Source organism: Neoarius graeffei, chromosome 13 (assembly GCF_027579695.1).
Source record: "Neoarius graeffei isolate fNeoGra1 chromosome 13, fNeoGra1.pri, whole genome shotgun sequence".
NCBI classification, from domain to species: Eukaryota; Metazoa; Chordata; class Actinopteri; order Siluriformes; family Ariidae; genus Neoarius; species Neoarius graeffei.
Window position 1 is genome coordinate 3,110,061 of NC_083581.1, and position 17,821 is coordinate 3,127,881.

Consider the following 17,821-nt stretch of genomic DNA (forward strand, 5'->3'; position numbering starts at 1 on the left):
AAAATTTCTCAGTTTCAACATTTGATATGTTGTCTTTGTACTATTCTCAATGAAATATAGGGTTTTGCTGATTTGCAAATCTTCGCATTCTGTTTTTATTTATGTTTTACACAGCATCCCATCTTTTTTGGAATTGGGGTTGTATCAGCTATAAACAAACAGTCATTCCATCACCAGACTCACTTTTCATGATAAAGAAAAACCATAAACGTGTAAACTCCTCCGACAGAAAACTTATCTCATCTCATTATCTGTAGCCGCTTTATCCTGTTCTACAGGGTCGCAGGCAAGCTGGAGCCTATCCCAGCTGACTACGGGTGAAAGGCGGGGTACACCTTGGACAAGTCGCCAGGTCATCACAGGGCTGACACATAGACACAGACAACCATTCACACTCACATTCACACCTACGCTCAATTTAGAGTCACCAGTTAACCTAACCTGCATGTCTTTGGACTGTGGGGGAAACCGGAGCACCCGGAGGAAACCCACGCGGACACGGGGAGAACATGCAAACTCCGCACAGAAAGGCCCTCGCCGGCCACGGGGCTCGAACCCGGACCTTCTTGCTGTGAGGCGACAGCGCTAACCACTACACCACCGTGCCGCACCCAACAGAAAGCTAAAAAATAATAATAAAAATAGTATAAAGCGCTGACACTGGAGACTCCTTCCATAAATGTTTCATAAATATTTTTATTCTTATAGAAAGCTTTTAAAGTCCACTGATTTGGATCATCTGCTGTAAAAAGTCCCTGCGAATGAGCTGTTAGAGCGAGTACTCTAAATATAAATCAGATTCAAGAACTGAACAGTGCTGTGTGATTGATAAATATCATACACATTTGTTGTTTGTGTTTGTTTAAATCCCACTCATGTGCTAAGACTCTGAGATGATGTACTGCACTGGAGATGCTTCTTCACTTCAGAATAAAAGACGCTCTGTTGTGGCGTGGCACACGTCCACGACCGCTTAGAAAACAGCCGGCTTGAAGTTTCACCCCGAAATTTTGTCAGATGCCGACCCGGGAGTCAGAAGCAGAACAGCTGCTGTCAGATCCCCCGCATTCTGGCAGGAACACACACTCCCAGATTGTTTATCCTTCCTGGATGATGTGCATTTCCATGTTGTGAAATAAATACTGTACTGTGAAAACGGATGTAAAATGATTTTTTTCATTGCACTGCTTCTTTACAAGGGCGTGGCCAAAATCCGCCTTACAGAGCTATGGAAGAAAAAAAAATCAGTAAAAGATTTAGTTTTATTTTCGTTCCACAGTTGCAGTCTGTCATGACGCATCCTGTCTGCCTTTTAAGATCAGGTATGGCTTTTATTAAGGTGGGAAAAAAAAAACATGGACAGTACTGTATAAGCTTAAAGGAATAAGTTGAGCAGATTATGATCGAGATTCAGCAACAGATCCAACATCTATTCATCGTTTCATTAACTAAACTATAAGGGAGACTTGGGACGAGCTTTCGGCTTTTGTAGATCGTGTGAATTTTTTTGCAGGTCGCGTCACATTCATACTGCATTACAGAGAATTTACTTTACCCTCCTAGCACAACATGAGTTTCTCAGCTTTCACACATACTGGCCTTCAGACTTCACTTTTACTGTCAGGGAGGTATAAGACAAAGAGACATGAGACATTATGTTGGGAGGCTTGGGACAAAAATAAAATACCTAGCTTAATCCTACACGTTTAATTTTTATTCATTATTAAAACTTGTCCCATATGAACTGTATGAGCACACAATGCTGGTACAGCGGTAGAAAAATGTTAGCCTGGGCCCGCCCATCCTAAGCGTGACGCAACACGAGGGCCTGTTGCGAGCTTAGTCTGGCCAGGCAAGCTATCTCCAGCTCTTCCAAGCTCCCGAAAAATCGGGAGCCAATCAACTTTGAGCATCTCCAACGGCCCTGGGTAGAGGCGTGTGCAATGCACTAACGTAGTAGAACTGCGACCGGAAGCCATAGATTGTTTACAGAATCTATGCCGGAAGCGCTTCATTCACTAGAAACATTACGAACATGGAGCAAGTTCTCATTGAAAACGGAGCAAAGAGCAGCCCTGGAGGTATTTATTGAAAGGAAGGACGTTTTCGCCTTGCTCCCGACCGGCTTCGGTAAGAGTTTAATCTACCAGTTAGCCCCGTCGCGTCACATACGTCAGAGGAAAGAGTGATGTGATTGGTTTAAGCTTCGTCACAGCCTTTTCTGGCTTCGACCAGTAGCAAACTGAGGCATTTCAGGGAGGCGGGTCAACCACGGGCTCTGGGAAACGGTTGGGCTTAATATCTTGGCCAGACCAATAGCTCGTAGAGCTTTGTCACGTTAGCCAGACTAGAAAAATGTCAGTTTACCCAAAACCTGACTCGACTAAACAGTTCCATTCTTAAGAAGGAATGAAACAAGATTAATCCTCATGCAGGGACACGCCCACATTTTTAACAAACATTTTTAAGCAATTTTATATTTGTAGACCATAAGAAAAAACCTGTAACATGATGAACTGTCCCAACTGGATATTTTGAAAAAAAAAATCATGAAATGTTTTTTCCCCAGAATTGAAGTTTAAAAAAATAATACTACATCTGGTAACTCTTGGCTACAGACTTTAATTCCTAACAAATCCCCAATTCTCCAGCGTACATTACACCACAGAATGGAGGTGGAGGCGAAGGAGAAAATACTTTGAAGTTTTGGTTGCTAAAATATTGAACCTTACTGCAGTGTCCAACTTCAGGGCTCCAAGGGTATGGAATCAATTTTGTGCCAAAATGTTCATACAATACTTTTGAAATATCAAACAAAAATGACAAATCAAAATACAAAATACAAAAAAAAGTCAATTTTTTTAGATTGGCAAACAAATTATTCGTGTAATCGTGCAAAATATCAGTCTATTACTCTTCAGAAACCTTTTATTTTTGTTCCGCATCTTTCTCAGTTTTGTTTGATGTAATTTATTTTGGTTGCGATTCCAGCTTTCTCGTTTGCGCTCCCTGACTTTTTGCTTACAGTTTTGGCACAAACTTCCCGTGTGGGCGGGCTGTCCAGGAATGTATTCCCATTGGCTAACTTGTGTTTGACTGACAGCTACACTCAGCCGTTCCCTACTCGGATTCTGGCGGACTGGTTGACGAGTGACCGATCCATTGACGGTAAACAAGGATCGAGTGGACTTCAGTGGCGACTATGATATTGAATTAATTCAACAAAGTGTAAATTCAATATCATAGTCGCCACTGAAGTCCACTCCATCCTTGTTTACCATCAATGGATTGGCCACTCGTCAAACAGTCCACCAGAATCCTGGAAAGCTGGAATCGCAACCAAAATAAATTACATAAACAAAACTGAGAAAGACGCGGAACAAAAATAAAAGGTTTCTGAAGAGTAATAGACTGATATTTTGCACGATTACACGAATAATTTGTTTGCCAGTCTAAAAAAATTGACTTTTTTTTGTTTTTTTGTATTTTTAATTTGTCATTTTTGTTTGATATTTCAAAAGTATTGTATGAACATTTTGGCACAAAATTGATTCCATACAAGGGAAGTCAGTTATCCTCAGAGACAACATCAAACTTCTGATGGAATCTAAAACCTGATTGGTTGAAATTAATTTATGGGAATACAAACTGTCCCAAGTCTCCTCCATCCCAAGTCTCCCCCGCTCTCCTCTATCTTAGTTATTTATGAAATATTTGCCAGCTCTTGTATCTATACTGTAAACTCATGTTTTCCTGTTACACTCCAAAAAGCAGGAAATTCATTAAATCCGTTAAACCATCATCACTGAGCAGCACACAACACTCCTGTGGGACACCACTGAATCCCAAATCCTTAAAAAGAAAAAAAACAGTACTTCTCAAATCAATTATAGGCCACCTGTTAATTAAACCAGCAGGACCCATGAGGACATTTTTCTTGTGGTCATTACTGACCATTACAGAGGACATGATGGTCTGTTTGGCTTGAAATGAATCTTCGGTTAAACTTGCGCTGAGTCAGCATCAACACAAAATTATTTTCCGTCTCATTTTCATATCTTAGTAAAGCACTATTTGGACTGGATTAGTTTCTCATGTACAGGAGGGGAGTGGAATTATTACTGAAGAATCACTGGGATTTTACTGACATCCAAATCAGTCATCTCACAATTTTCTTTAAAAACAGAGAGAAAGAAGCTTCTATAAAACGAGCAGAAGAAATAACCCCAGGTTTCTTTGTTTCCTTTGACAGTTTTGTTCTACACACACAGCACATGCAAATATACTTTTTATACTTTTATGCAAATAATTTTCTTTCATTTCATTTGCACTGCAGAAAAGTGAAACGATCTTTAATATGGATGAACGTACCTCATATTTCTTATCTATGAGATTCATAATAATCAAATCTACATATATAAAGGAATTTACACACTTCAAGCTAAAACATGTATTATTTTATTAGCAGATTATTTTTCTTCCTTCTAGAAACATAAACATGCTTCAAACTGGAAAAATTATCTGCCAACAGAATAAAACCTTTTCAAGTTGAAAATCATCTAGAAATGTCTAGAAGTAGGTTTAATAATTATATAATGTATTTGGTTTATTGCAGTTATACAATATGAAATACGAGATACACTGTCTGGCCAAGTTAAAAAAAAAAATCACCATCTGGATTTATATAAGCAAATTGGATAATTGGATAATTAGTGCAGTGATTAATGTGTTTCAGCTACAACAATTCTTTTAACTCGAACTGATGCAGTGAGTAGCTTCTCATTTCTTAAACAAACATGCTGGAAGACGTATTCTGTGCTCATGGAAAAGATGTTACCATGTTTCAGAAGGTCAAGTTATCGGCCTACATCAAGCAAAGAAAATAACTAAGGAAAGTTGAGCTGAAATTAGTAGATTTGGGTTAAGAACTGTTCAATACATTATTAAAACCTGGAAAGATAGTGGTGAACCATCGACTTCGTGGAAAAAATGTGGTTGGAAAAAGATCCTGACTGACCATGATCAGAGATCACTGAAATGCTTGGTGTAGTTGAATCATTAAAAAAAATTCAACAGTAGAACTCACAGTTGTGTTTAATAGTGAAATTAAGATCATTTCCACACTCACATTGTGACGAGAACTCACAGGATTGGGACTAAACCGCTGTGTGTCCATAAGAAAACCACTCATTAGTGAGACTGATCAGGAGAAAAGGCTTCAGTTTGCTCGGGAGCATAAAGATTGGACTCTGGAGCGATGGGGAAAGGTCATGTGGTCTGATGAGTTCATTCAGATGGACCCTATTCCTGAGTGAAGGGCGTGTCAGGGTAAGAAGGGAAGCTCATGAAGCGATGAACCCATCATGTATAGTGTCCACTGTACAAGCCTCTGGAGGCAGTGTGATGATCTGGGGTTGATTCAGTTGGTCAGGTTGAGACTCAGCAACGTTACGGGGCAATACAATGAAGTCAGCTGATGATCTGAATGTACTGAATGACCAGGTTCACGTCACATCAATCGATTTTTTTTTCATTCCCTGATAACACTGCGATAAAATTAGGGCTCAGATGGTGAAAGAGTGGTTCAGGTAGCATGAGGAATCATTTTCACACATCACAGAGTCCTGACCTTAACCCTACTGAGAGGCGTGTCTTTGGGATGCTGGAGAAGACCTTACACAGTGGTTCGACTCTGCCATCGTCAACACAAGATCTTGGTGAAAAATTAATACAACTTTGGATTGAAATAAACATTGTGGCATTGCATAAGTTTATCAAAACAATGCCACAGCAAACACATGCTGTAATCAAAGCTACAGGTGGAGCAACCAGATATTAAATTGCACAACATTTTTTTTGGCAAGGCAGTGTAGATAGATTTCATCATGTTCAAGATATTTACTTGCTAAAATGTCATTTTTTGCACTGTGTGTGTGTGTGTTCTTTAAATATTCATGAAAGTGTGATATTTTTAGATTAGATTATTATACTGAGAAGATTTCAGAGCCGTAACACCACTATTCAAGCCATAGCCTAAAGGTTAGAGAAGGTTAGAGAAGCAGCTTTGGGACCAAAAGGTTGTTGGCTTGATTACCTGGACCAGCAGGAATGGCTGACGTGCCCTTGAGCAAGGCACCTAACCCCCAACTGCTCCTCAGGCTGCCTATTGCTGTGGATATGTGAGGGTCTTGTTCTACATTACTCTGGATAAGAGGGTCTGTTAAATGCCTGTAATGTATTCACCCACTTAATCATCTAAAACTCAAACGACTTTACTATTTAAATGAGACCGTCAATGACGGCGTAGCTCACTCCGGCCACATCTAGTCCAGAAGGAACCCTCTAAAGTGGGCCACCTTGTGCAATAAATGTTGCAAGCTACATACACTACCGTATATACAAGCTATATATAGAAGCGATATCTACCCTAGGAATACCAACCTATTTACCAGAAAGTATTCAAAACAGTGAGGAATTGACCGAGAAGAAGTGATTTTTGTTGAACTGCTCATGAAGGCTTAATTAGTCCATAACGTCATTAATAATTGTAATTAAGCAAATCTGGGTAGAAGTTCTATGCACCCTAGGTTCCCCTACCTTCATGCCAGAAAGAATCAAAATTGGTGAAGAATTGAGGGAGAAGAAGCGATTTGTGTGGAAACTGCTCATTAGGGATTGATTAATTACTCCATATCTTCATTATTAATTGCAATTATGCAAATTTGGATAGAAGCTACTGTATATGCACCCCAGGCAGACCTGCCTTCCTGCCAAACAGAAGAAAAATTAGTGAAGAATTGAGAGAGAAAAAGCGATTTTCGTGAAATGTGGACAACAGACAGATGATGGCACAAACTCATCGCATGTCGGCCGGATGAGCTAATAACCCATTTTTTTTTACCTTAACTTTAACTTCTTTATGATGCTCTTGGGCCATTGTTTAAGTGTGGATTGTGAATAAAATTGGCCAGTTGTGTGGGAAAACCCTGGTGAAACGGCAACTCACTCCAATTTGAATAACGCCCAATACAAATTTGGTTGCACCGTGTAGTGTTGAGCGCAAACTGTTTCAGCTTTTATGCTACCATTATGAAATTTGACCTCTGTTAACTAAATCCAACCAAAAAGGCAGCATTGCATCAATTTCCAGTTGTGTTCTCCAGTCCTGGTTGGATGCCAGTCTTGCGTGAGAACAGCTGTGGAGCTGCACAAATCTCCCAAAGGCTCCAATCTGTCATTTCACCACCATGTGAGCGCTGATTATTGTTTCCTAATCTCCGAGGCCAACTAATATTTAACAGTTGCTATAGCTGCGCCTTGGAGTTTGAACCTGATTAATTTGTTACTGGAGAAGCGAGAAAAGGGGAGACATGTGGTGGGGCTGAATGGGTTGAAATGGGGGTTGAAATGGTCACTGTTTTGCGTGTGGCATGATGCCCTCTTATTTAGCAATAACCATGACATGTAGTTCCTTAAGACTTGTTTCCATTCCCTTTCAATGTTGTGTGTCAAAGGAACTTGCAATGATTCCAGGAAATACAGCATCCAAATGGCCAAGAAATCTAAAATCCCATCTCCTGATCTTCTTCTCTTTCAGAAACCACTGTGCCTACATTGTCCAGAAGAACATCACTTGCACCATTCAGGATGGAATGACCACCTACGTTAAGGCGGATTACACCATCAAGTGCATCTGGGGACAGAAGTGTCCTGTTGTGATGTAAGAGCATCATGATGTAATGTTTTAAAGCCCAGTGTATTTCCTGTATTGCATTTTAAATGATATGATAAATATTAAAAGTTTCAGTGACAGCAAAACCACTCCAAGGACCCTGTTTACTACTGCTCTCTAGTGGCGGAATTTAAAAATCAAAAACAAAAGCCTCAAGTTTTAGTCCTGTGCTGGATGTTGCTTTTGAACATTTGAAGTTGCTTACTAATCTGAAACCTCATTTGACCCATCTTGGCATTTCCTCAGTCTCAATCAGTTCTTCCAGTTTTCCAAATAAATATATCATCGATTGACAAATCATGATTTCCTTGTTTCTACCAGAATACAGTACCTATAAAACGACTATGTATCTTTATATGTTAATGTCATCTCATCTCATCATCTCTAGCTGCTTTATCCTGTTCTACAGGGTCGCAGGCGAGCTGGATCCTATCCCAGCTGACTACGGGCGAAAGGCGGGGTACACCCTGGACAAGTTGCCAGGTCATCACAGGGCTGACACATAGACACAGACAACCATTCACACTCACATTCACACCTACGCTCAATTTAGAGTCACCAGTTAACCTAACCTGCATGTCTTTGGACTGTGGGGGAAACCAGAGCACCCGGAGGAAACCCACGCGGACACGGGGAGAACATGCAAACTCCACACAGAAAGGCCCTCGCCGGCCACGGGGCTCGAACCCGGACCTTCTTGCTGTGAGGCGACAGCGCTAACCACTACACCACCGTGCCGCCTTATATGTTAATGTGAATATAGTATACCTGTAATTTGATTTAAGGCACATAATTGGACCTTAAGAACCATGTTTGTACCTTTAATTAGCTTTGAATACAGTAAAGGTACACTTTGTTCTTGTTCTGGGTAAGAGATACACACTAAAGGTGCATACATGTCAACCTTTGGTCAATCAAACCTGTATAACCAACCTCCAAAATCCGTATTTCCCTTATAAAATCCGTATAAGATGCAAATTAAAATAATTTACCTAAAATTTGAATGATAATTAACAATGATATATCCCAGTTACTTTTTATTCAATATTAATAACAATAAACCTTCAGAATGAATACAAAGCTCCAATGTTTGACAAAAACACAAAGTGTTATCAGCGTAGTTACGAAGGAAATACTTCGTTGTTTGGAGACAGGTTTCACCGAGCGGCTATTATGCGCGAGACTTCATATTAGCCACAAAGTCAGAAAAATCTGTTCGTAAAATTACGTTATAATGACCAAATACAATGAAAAGTATTTTTCCAGTCTCACCTGTGAAAGGTAATCCCATGTGATCTCGTTTGGATGGTAAATCTGTTGGTACAGTTAAACGCAGCACATGAATGAGGCATCTTTATTCTCGGCTACTGTCTAGACGCTATACCAGAGACGGTTGAAGAATCTCCACTTTGCCACATCCAATATGGCGGCGAGGATGACGTATGATTCTACGCAGAAGGCGGCGTCTATGTTTATATGTCTATGACTTCCCGGTTGGAGGGATTCTCGCAATGCGGTGTGCGCATGATCAAAAGTGGAACGAAGTCTCGCTACCACAAGATAACGCGTGATTTCATAAGACTCTTTACTGGCTGTCTGCGGTGTACAGTACGTTTGTAAATGTTATGCGCTCTTTTATCATCGTGGGAATTGATTATAGCTCTAAATAAATATTGAAGTTTTTTTAAAGAATCCGTATAACTTTATTTATACGCCCGTATACGACGTTTATTGAATCAAATCCGTATAAAATACGGACATTCCGTATAGGTTGACATGTAGGAAGGTGCGAAAGGTGAACCCTTGGGGGTACCATGAAAAAAATACAGTTTAGTACCCTGTTTTTCTGGTGTACAAAATCCTCCAAATGTATCAGTCATCTGATATGGACATGAGATCAGTGCACTGTTTCTATTCTGAAAGAAGAGAAGATGGCTGATGCTAAAGCTAATGCTAGGTATTACGTAGAAAGCACAGTGATGCTCTTCAGTAAAATGTGAGTGGTGAAGGAATTTTAAAGTGCATATCATGGGTAAATTCAGGAGCAAGATCAATGTAATTCTCCTATTTTATATTAAACTTTGGTCAAATATCTGTCACATTTTGCATTTTGTGCAATTTTTTTACCTTGCGCAATACCAGAAAAATTCAGTTGAAATCGAGCCATTTGAGGCGAATTCGTCCGCCTTTGAAAAAACTTGCCATTTTGATTTCCTGGCAAACATTGATTTTCATGACGTCAAGTGTGGGACGTCTCCTTATGAATCCTACGTCAGCGCTGGTTTGTTTATGAGAAAACGACCGTATTATTTACATCCCCAGTGTTGTCTCTGTCGTCTTCACTACTTGAATCATCATCAGATCCAAACAGATGAAGCCCCAATTCTGACATCTCATTATATTCTTCATCCAAAGGTGAAGTAACATCGCGCTCAGGTGACAATTCTATATTTCAATGCAAAATCGCTAGCTGCTAAACTTGGTCTACACAGGCTGTGTACTGAAACCGTGCAAGCTCGTGCAGCCTGCTGGCGCTTCCGCAGGTGACGTCACGAATCTGGCTCCAGACTCCCTTGGGATTTTTCCAGACGCATTTTGTTATTTTATTTTTTTTCTGCTGTAGACAGATGGCCTTGTGCAAAATTACCCTTCTGGATGAGTGTGTAAAAGGACATACTTTCATATAAAAAACACGAAATTGGTCCAGGATATACACTTTAACATCTCTTTTGTCTCTACAGTATCACTATCACTGTTATATTTTGCTCCTTTACACAGCTACAGGATCATAGCAGCATCCACCTCATCAGCTAGCACGATGTTTGATGAGAGGACATTACTGATCATGTGAAATGTTTTACAGTAACATTTTTTGATGAATCTGGATGTTTTTGGAAGCTGATCACACACACACACAAAGTATGCCCAGTCCCACTGGCCGATGGACACAAAACATATGCAAAAAGGACACAGCGGACGAGCAAAATTTCGGGGGTGGCTCTATCCGTTTTCATCTGCTCCAGAAATGGACAAAATTGGTGAAAATTTGCGAAAACAGAACGGAAAAGAACGGTCGTGGGTAGTATATAGCGGGGATGTTAAACGCATGTTCATAGGAAGCCTAGCGGATGAAAGCGGATGGAAGTGGATGACAGCTCCGAAGGGGTTACCGGTGATAACTGAGAAGCGGAGGCATAGCAGAAAGAGCGGATGCATAGCGGATGAAGGGGATGCATCACGTACGCCTAACGGAAACAAAGGGGATGTTGCGCGGATGTATATCGGATGCAGAGCGTTCACTGCGCATGCGGGGGGTATGAATTGCGTCTGCTCCGCGGATATAAAGGGATACAGCACGCACGCCGTCAGCATAAAGCGGAAAGACGTGCTGGCGGCTACATCGAGAGATCCAGATGATTTTCTCCCCCTTTTTATACAAAATATCGATTGTCCGCTAGGTGTCCTTCTACATACTCTAGACATACTCCAGACATCCTAAATATACGAGATACATCCCAGATATAAACGCTTTGTCCGTTTTGAATACTTTATATACGAGATGCATACGCTTACATCCTTTCTATGTCCGTGCTACTAACGATGAATAGACGTTTCATGTACCTTATCTTTCCTCCCTCTTTCCGTTTTCAGCTGCAGCGGATGTGAGTTGCGAGGATGCCCAGAGGATGCAGAGAGGATACAGCAGACGTTTAACGGATGATAACGGACATAGAACGTTTGTTGCTCGTATATGTCGCGGATTTACATCGTACACGGCGGAAAGTTCATCCGTTCTAAAAGTTTTGTGCAGCTCAAAACTTTTTGCGCGGATGAAATCACAGTGGACAGATGCTCGATGGATAGAGCGTATGAAGCACGTATGCAATGAGTACACAACGGATGCATAGTGTTTTCCAACGGATGGCAAAGATTTTTTTACGTTTTACATCCTCTTTGCATCCGTAAGTGCAGTGGGACCGGGCCTTTACTTATTTAATGCTAGCAGAAAATTTCAAGCTGTGGAGAATTTCTGGTGCAATGCCTGCCCTAGAAAGCACCACAGCTGACAACTATAAGACTTCATAGATGCAGAAAGATGGTGTGCATGAGATTCTCAATGTCTCCTGCTCCAAATGTCATCAGGTGCCTATGTGTAACTGATAGAGATATTTATTTGGCATGCTTGCAGCCTGTTTTGACTAGTTTCAGTCAAATCCTTGAAACTTATCTTTGCTCACATATCTGCTCTCTGTTTTTCATGAGGTGATCCTGCTCAGTAATTTTCCATCACCCACTGAAGTTACTCTATCACACTCAGCCAACTCTGCTTCCTGATATTACATTTTCCCAATCATATCACTACAACACACTCTTGAATGTGGATATATTCTCATGTTTGTCCTTCAATAAACTGAGAAACATCTCTGAACTGCTTGCCTGTGTCAGTGGCTCTTGCTCCCGGATCGATCCGTGAGGCGGAATCTCCTGGGCAGCAGAAGACTTGTATTTCTAGATCACTCATACTTTATCAAGTCAACCTTCTTCGGTACAGACAAATCAAAATCTATCAGTTTTGCTGGGGGATCGTGTCTGGGATCTCCACGTGGAAGGTAAGATAATTTTTTTTTTATTAATTATCTTGGGTTCTCTTCTTCCATCTGGAGATCTGAGATCTTGGAATCCCAATCAGAGACATAAGTGTAATCTATAAAGACCTGTAGGTGTTTCCTCGAGCTGATTGGAAGTAACTGTGGTTTCTCATCTCATCTCATTATCTCTAGCCACTTTATCCTGTTCTACAGGGTCGCAGGCAAGCTGGAGCCTATCCCAGCTGACTACGGGCGAAAGGCAGGGTACACCTTGGACAAGTCACCAGGTCATCACAGGGCTAAGTAACTGTGGTTTGATTTGTGTAAATTATACTTATTTCAAGTGTTTCATCGAATAAGAGGGTCGTTGAGTATTACTCAACCTTCTTCAGTACAGACAAACCAAAATCTGTGAGTAACACTCAAGCCTTCAGAGATGTTTGAGCTTATATTAAAATAAAGCCAAAGTTCACTATCCAAATGCTAAGCAAAAATGGTCACAATACAATGAAAGGAAATGTTGTCCAAAGTGCAAATCCAAGAGATTAATCTATATAGGAAGCCAAGTATCAAGGCAGATGCGAAGCTCAGAAGTCACTCTCAAAGACTAAGGCATAACTTTATGGTACGTGTATTTTCCTTATATACTGCCCAGATAGGATGTGGTTTGAGTAGTGTTCAGTACTCAGGGCAGTGCTGGTGAGGAGGCCGCATAACTTAAGCTGATGTTAGACTGTATGTTCACAGGTATCGGACATTCTTCAAACCTACCTACAAAGTTGGCCACAAGACAGTAACAGAACTGGAATGGCGTTGCTGCCCAGGCTACTCTGGAGAACACTGCTTTGATGGCCCTACACCTGGCCCAGACTCCATCATGCCACCATTCAAGGGCTCCATTCATGGACCCAGACCTGGAATGAAGGGTTTCCCATGGGGTTACAACAAGATACCAATCCCTGGGTCAGGGCTGGAACCAGGCAAGCCTCTTTTCCCTGGAGGTCATCATGATAATGTACAAACCGGACATGTGCCTTCAGCAGGTAACCATATAAAGTTACAGTAAATCAAAACAAGATGCATTCCAGATGGTGGTTCACTTAAAGCTTATTCATGACCTCTTGCCTTTAGGTCCAAGAATGGGTGTCTCTGGCGAGCGTCTAGACCGTATAGAGGAGGATCTCAGGGGGCTTTCACGTGGTTTGGAGACACTGAATGGTCTGATCTCTGGCCTAGAGGAACGTCTCCGTGTCTCTCTCCGTGAGGACACTACCAAGATGGTGAGCACCCTGCTAGGTGGGGCTCCACGCCAGCCAGACTCTTCAGTGGGCTTTGCTGTCATCCCTGATGGCTTGCCAGACACTACAGAGGGCAGTGAGAGTTTCCCAGTCCTTGGTGAGCTGGTGGGAAGGGTGACAGAGGTCAAGGATGAGCTAAGGATCAAGAGTCATATGCTGGATGAGATTCATGGCATGGTAATGGGCCATGATGGACAGCTGAAGAGGCTGATGGAGGTGCCAACTGGGGGCATCCAGAAGTTACTGGAGAAGCTCTTGGATGAAAGGCTGGCTGGTATCAGGGCGCAGATCCTGGATGGATTTGAAAGAAGATTAAGTGGCCTGGAAAATCACTGCAATGAAAAGATTGGACAGGTGAGTCATAATAGTAGAGGTTGTATTTTGGGGTCTTGAATACAATACATTACATTACAGGCATTTAGTAGACGCTCTTATCCAGAGCGATGTACAACAGGACCCTGACACACCCCACCCAGGGAGCAATTGGGGGTTAGGTGCCTTGCTCAAGGGCATTTCATCCATTCCTGCTGGTCTAGGAAATCAAAGCAGCAACCTTTTGGTCCCACAGCTACTTCTCTAACCTCTAGGCAATGGCTTCCTCCATTCAAGAATAGATTCTTGAACTTGTGAGTTGTCTTGTAATCACAAAGCATGATGAAGCACAGTGTAAAATTCCCAGTCCCAGTGTAAGCATTTTACTTTTTACACTTTCAAACTCTACAAGAATGTATAGGAGTACATTATTCTATTATCTTCTGGGCACAACCTCCTTCATCCATCTTCAATAACTGCCTTATCCTGGTCAGGGGCATGATTAATCCTGAGCCTAAATCAGGAACACTGGGCACAACCCAGGCATACACCCCAGTTAGATGGTACCCCAGGCCATCACAACTACATGCTTATCACCACTTAATGTTTTGAAAAGCCTTCAAACATTCATCATCTTCTCAGAAAACAAATTTGTAATATGACTGGGAATCGTTCAGTAAAATGCTTCCTGAGCAACCATATTTTTTTTGTTTTACATGAACCATCGGTGTTGTCAGGGCGGTAGTGTTGTGGTTAGCACTGTTGTTTCACAGTAAGCAGGTTCTGGGTTCAAGCCCAGTGGCCAACAGGGGCCTTTCTGTGTGGAGTTTGCATGTTCTCCCCATGTATGCGTGGGTTTCCTCCGAGTGTGCTGTTTTCCCCCACAGTCCAAAGACATGCAGATTAGGTAAAATACCCAGCCTCTGGGGTTGTAAAAGACAGTGCATACTTAGTGCTGGTCCCAAGCCTGGATAGACTGGGGAGGGTTGCGTCAGGAAGGGCAAAGTGTAAAACCTATGCCAAACCAAATATGCAGAACAGATCCACTGTGGCGACTCTGATTGTATGGGAGCAGCCAAAAGAAGAAGAAGAAGAACTATAGGTGTTGTCAAAAGTAGCATTATCCCAAGGGTTGCCATGGTTTTTATACCAAATCGGGTAAGTTTTAGGACAAGGTTGTTGGTGGAAAAAAAACAAGTCTGTGGGTGGTATTTTCGGTCATTAAAAAAAATAGTCAGTGGCTGGCAATATATTATTTTAAGGCAAAAAAAAAATCCAAATTAAATTAAATAAATTTCTGCAAATAAAGGCCATGGCAAACAAAGGGAAAGTGTAAGCACAGACACTGTATCTATGGCATACAGGGGATAAAAGGTCTATTGCAGATGCTGCAAATCAACAAAGCATGCACACCATGGTGAACTTGTTTCCCAAGTAAAGAGAAGAAAGACTGAGAAAAAGAAGAAAAAAATCCATCTCCTTTTCTTTTGTGCTAGTTTCAGATTTTTAGTTGGGTTTGAAATGTTGCTGAGGCCTGGCAAACCTGGTTATTCCATTCATGTCAACAGCTCAGGTAATATACTAAATTGTGAAGATAGGTGTATTGATGTTGCTTTTAGAAAACCCCACAACCTCAACTCAGTCGTCACATTTGCAGCTGAGTAACCCTTTGTTGCTTCCTGTCCTTAGGTTCAGAAGAATTGCCATAAGGAATACTTGAATGGCCAGGAGCAGATCCAGCAGTCCTTGGATGGCCGTGAGACAGGCCTGAGGAAGGAGCTGGGAGATCTTCAGGCTCAAATCCAGGGTCTGACAGTGACCACAGGCTGCTGTGGTCAGATAAACGATCTCTCCCAGCGAACCTTGCATCTGGAAGAGTCCATTAAGGGTCTGACAGAGTCTCAGAGACAACAGACTGCAGTGAGTGAGCGAACAATCCACTTGGAAACGATTTTGGACACTCGTTTACGAGATGTTGAGGGCCGTCTGAACATCACAGAGCATGGCAAGACAGAGTCAGATGTCCTGGATGGAGGAATGGGAATCTTGGATGGATTTAAAACCGTTTGGGAGGACAAACTGAAAAGCCTGGAGGAGCGTGTGTTTGTGGCTGTGGAGGAATTGAGTAACGCCACATCTCCAGCACTACTGGAAGGCCAGGTGGTGCCAGCATTAGGGACAGAGATTGAGAACATCCGTAGACGTATGGAAGCTGGTTTGGATGGTTTCCAGAAGCAATTAACAGATCTTGAGCTTCTTTGCACTTCAGCTTGCTCTCCAGCATCCAGTCCTGATGTAGCACTCATCCAAACGGAGATGGAAGACTGCAAAGATATGGAAAAGAAGATTTCAGGGCGTCTAGACACACATGCTAATATGTTGGACCATCTAAACGGTACCTTGCAAGGACTTCTGGTTCAGCTTGCTCAAGAGGACCAAGAGGGTTCAATACAGGGTGAGATCACACTCCTCAAGATTAATGTCAACTCCGTAAACCGCACCCTAAAGGGGTTGAGAGATTCCATGCACCTGTTCACCCATGAAATGAGTCACGTTAACTCAACCTGGCAGGAACGCCAGCAGCGGTTGGCCACGCAAGTGCATGGCATCGCTGAGCTGGTGGGCCAGCAGGGGGCACTGCTTGGGGCTGGAGAGCGCAGATTGGTGCAGCTGAAGGGTGAGTTGCAGGGATTGAGGCGGAGGCTGTCTGGGGAACTGCAGGGCTGCCGGGGAACAGTGTTGGACGCTCATCGTGAGGTCTTGGGAGTTGAAAGCCGTATAGCCCAGGTGGAAGGCCAGTGTAGCAGCCTGGGAGAGCTTGCTGATCAGCTGGAGAGGATTCGTGCAGAACTCGAGAGCCATTCAGACAGCTACCTGGCACAGGTCAATGGCACCCTCACTAGCCACACCCAGCAGCTTGCACAGCTCAAAAATGGACTCCAGGAGTGCGTAAACAAGACGGTCCAGTAGACACCTGAATACAGAAACACTTCAAGACCTGATTGTACAAACTGAGATGTTTCTCCTTATGGTTTTATCAACAGGGCATTGTTTTTCTACTTCTTCCTTCATCATCTAGACTTTCCTCTTTGTTTTTGTATTTTTTTACATTACATATTGTTTCTAACCAGTGTGTTAACTTAAAGAAAAAACTTGACGACGGTGTTATATATTGTACAGTTTAGCCCACCAGTTCCCCATCCCTGAACTCCTAATTTGCACAGTTTTCCCTGCTGTAGCACATATAATTCAACTGATCTTCTAATCACAAGTAGGTGCTTCCTACGCTGAAGATGGGGGAAAACTCTTGAACTCTTGAATTTTGAGATCTTTAAATTTGGAAAATATCAGATTTATGGAATGATATATCGGATTTATAAGCTGCTCCACTCTCATCTCATGTTTCTTTCATTCTGTCTATTTTTAAATTACTGTGTGTCAACATTATGGTGCTAAACATAAAGTGTGAAATTATGTGTATGTGGAAATCTCATCTCATCTCATTATCTGTAGCCACTTTATCCTTCTACAGGGTCTCAGGCGAGCTGGAGCCTATCCCAGCTGACTACGGGCGAAAGGCGGGGTACACCCTGGACAAGTCGCCAGGTCATCACAGGGCTGACACATAGACACGGACAACCATTCACACTCACATTCACACCTACGGTCAATTTAGAGTCACCAGTTAACCTAACCTGCATGTCTTTGGACTGTGGGGGAAACCGGAGCACCCGGAGGAAACCCACGCGGACACGGGGAGAACATGCAAACTCCACACAGAAAGGCCCTCGCCGGCCACGGGGCTCGAACCCGGACCTTCTTGCTGTGAGGAGACAGCGCTAACCACTACACCTGTATGTGAAAATATATATATATCATTATTTTGAGTT

General features: G+C 42.2%; 1 protein-coding gene across 1 annotated transcript in view; it reads left to right on the forward strand.

Moving 5' to 3' along the window:
* LOC132895978 (EMILIN-3) overlaps nucleotides 1-17,596 on the forward strand; it is a 40,569-nt gene extending 22,973 nt beyond the window's left edge. Inside the window, exons 2-5 of the mRNA XM_060936705.1 lie at nucleotides 7,598-7,720; nucleotides 13,069-13,364; nucleotides 13,453-13,973; nucleotides 15,621-17,596. Of these exons, the coding sequence (XP_060792688.1) occupies nucleotides 7,598-7,720; nucleotides 13,069-13,364; nucleotides 13,453-13,973; nucleotides 15,621-16,901 (2,221 nt within the window). The 3' untranslated portion in view covers nucleotides 16,902-17,596. The remainder of the gene's footprint in view (nucleotides 1-7,597; nucleotides 7,721-13,068; nucleotides 13,365-13,452; nucleotides 13,974-15,620) is intronic.
* The last annotated feature ends 225 nt before the right edge of the window (nucleotides 17,597-17,821 follow it).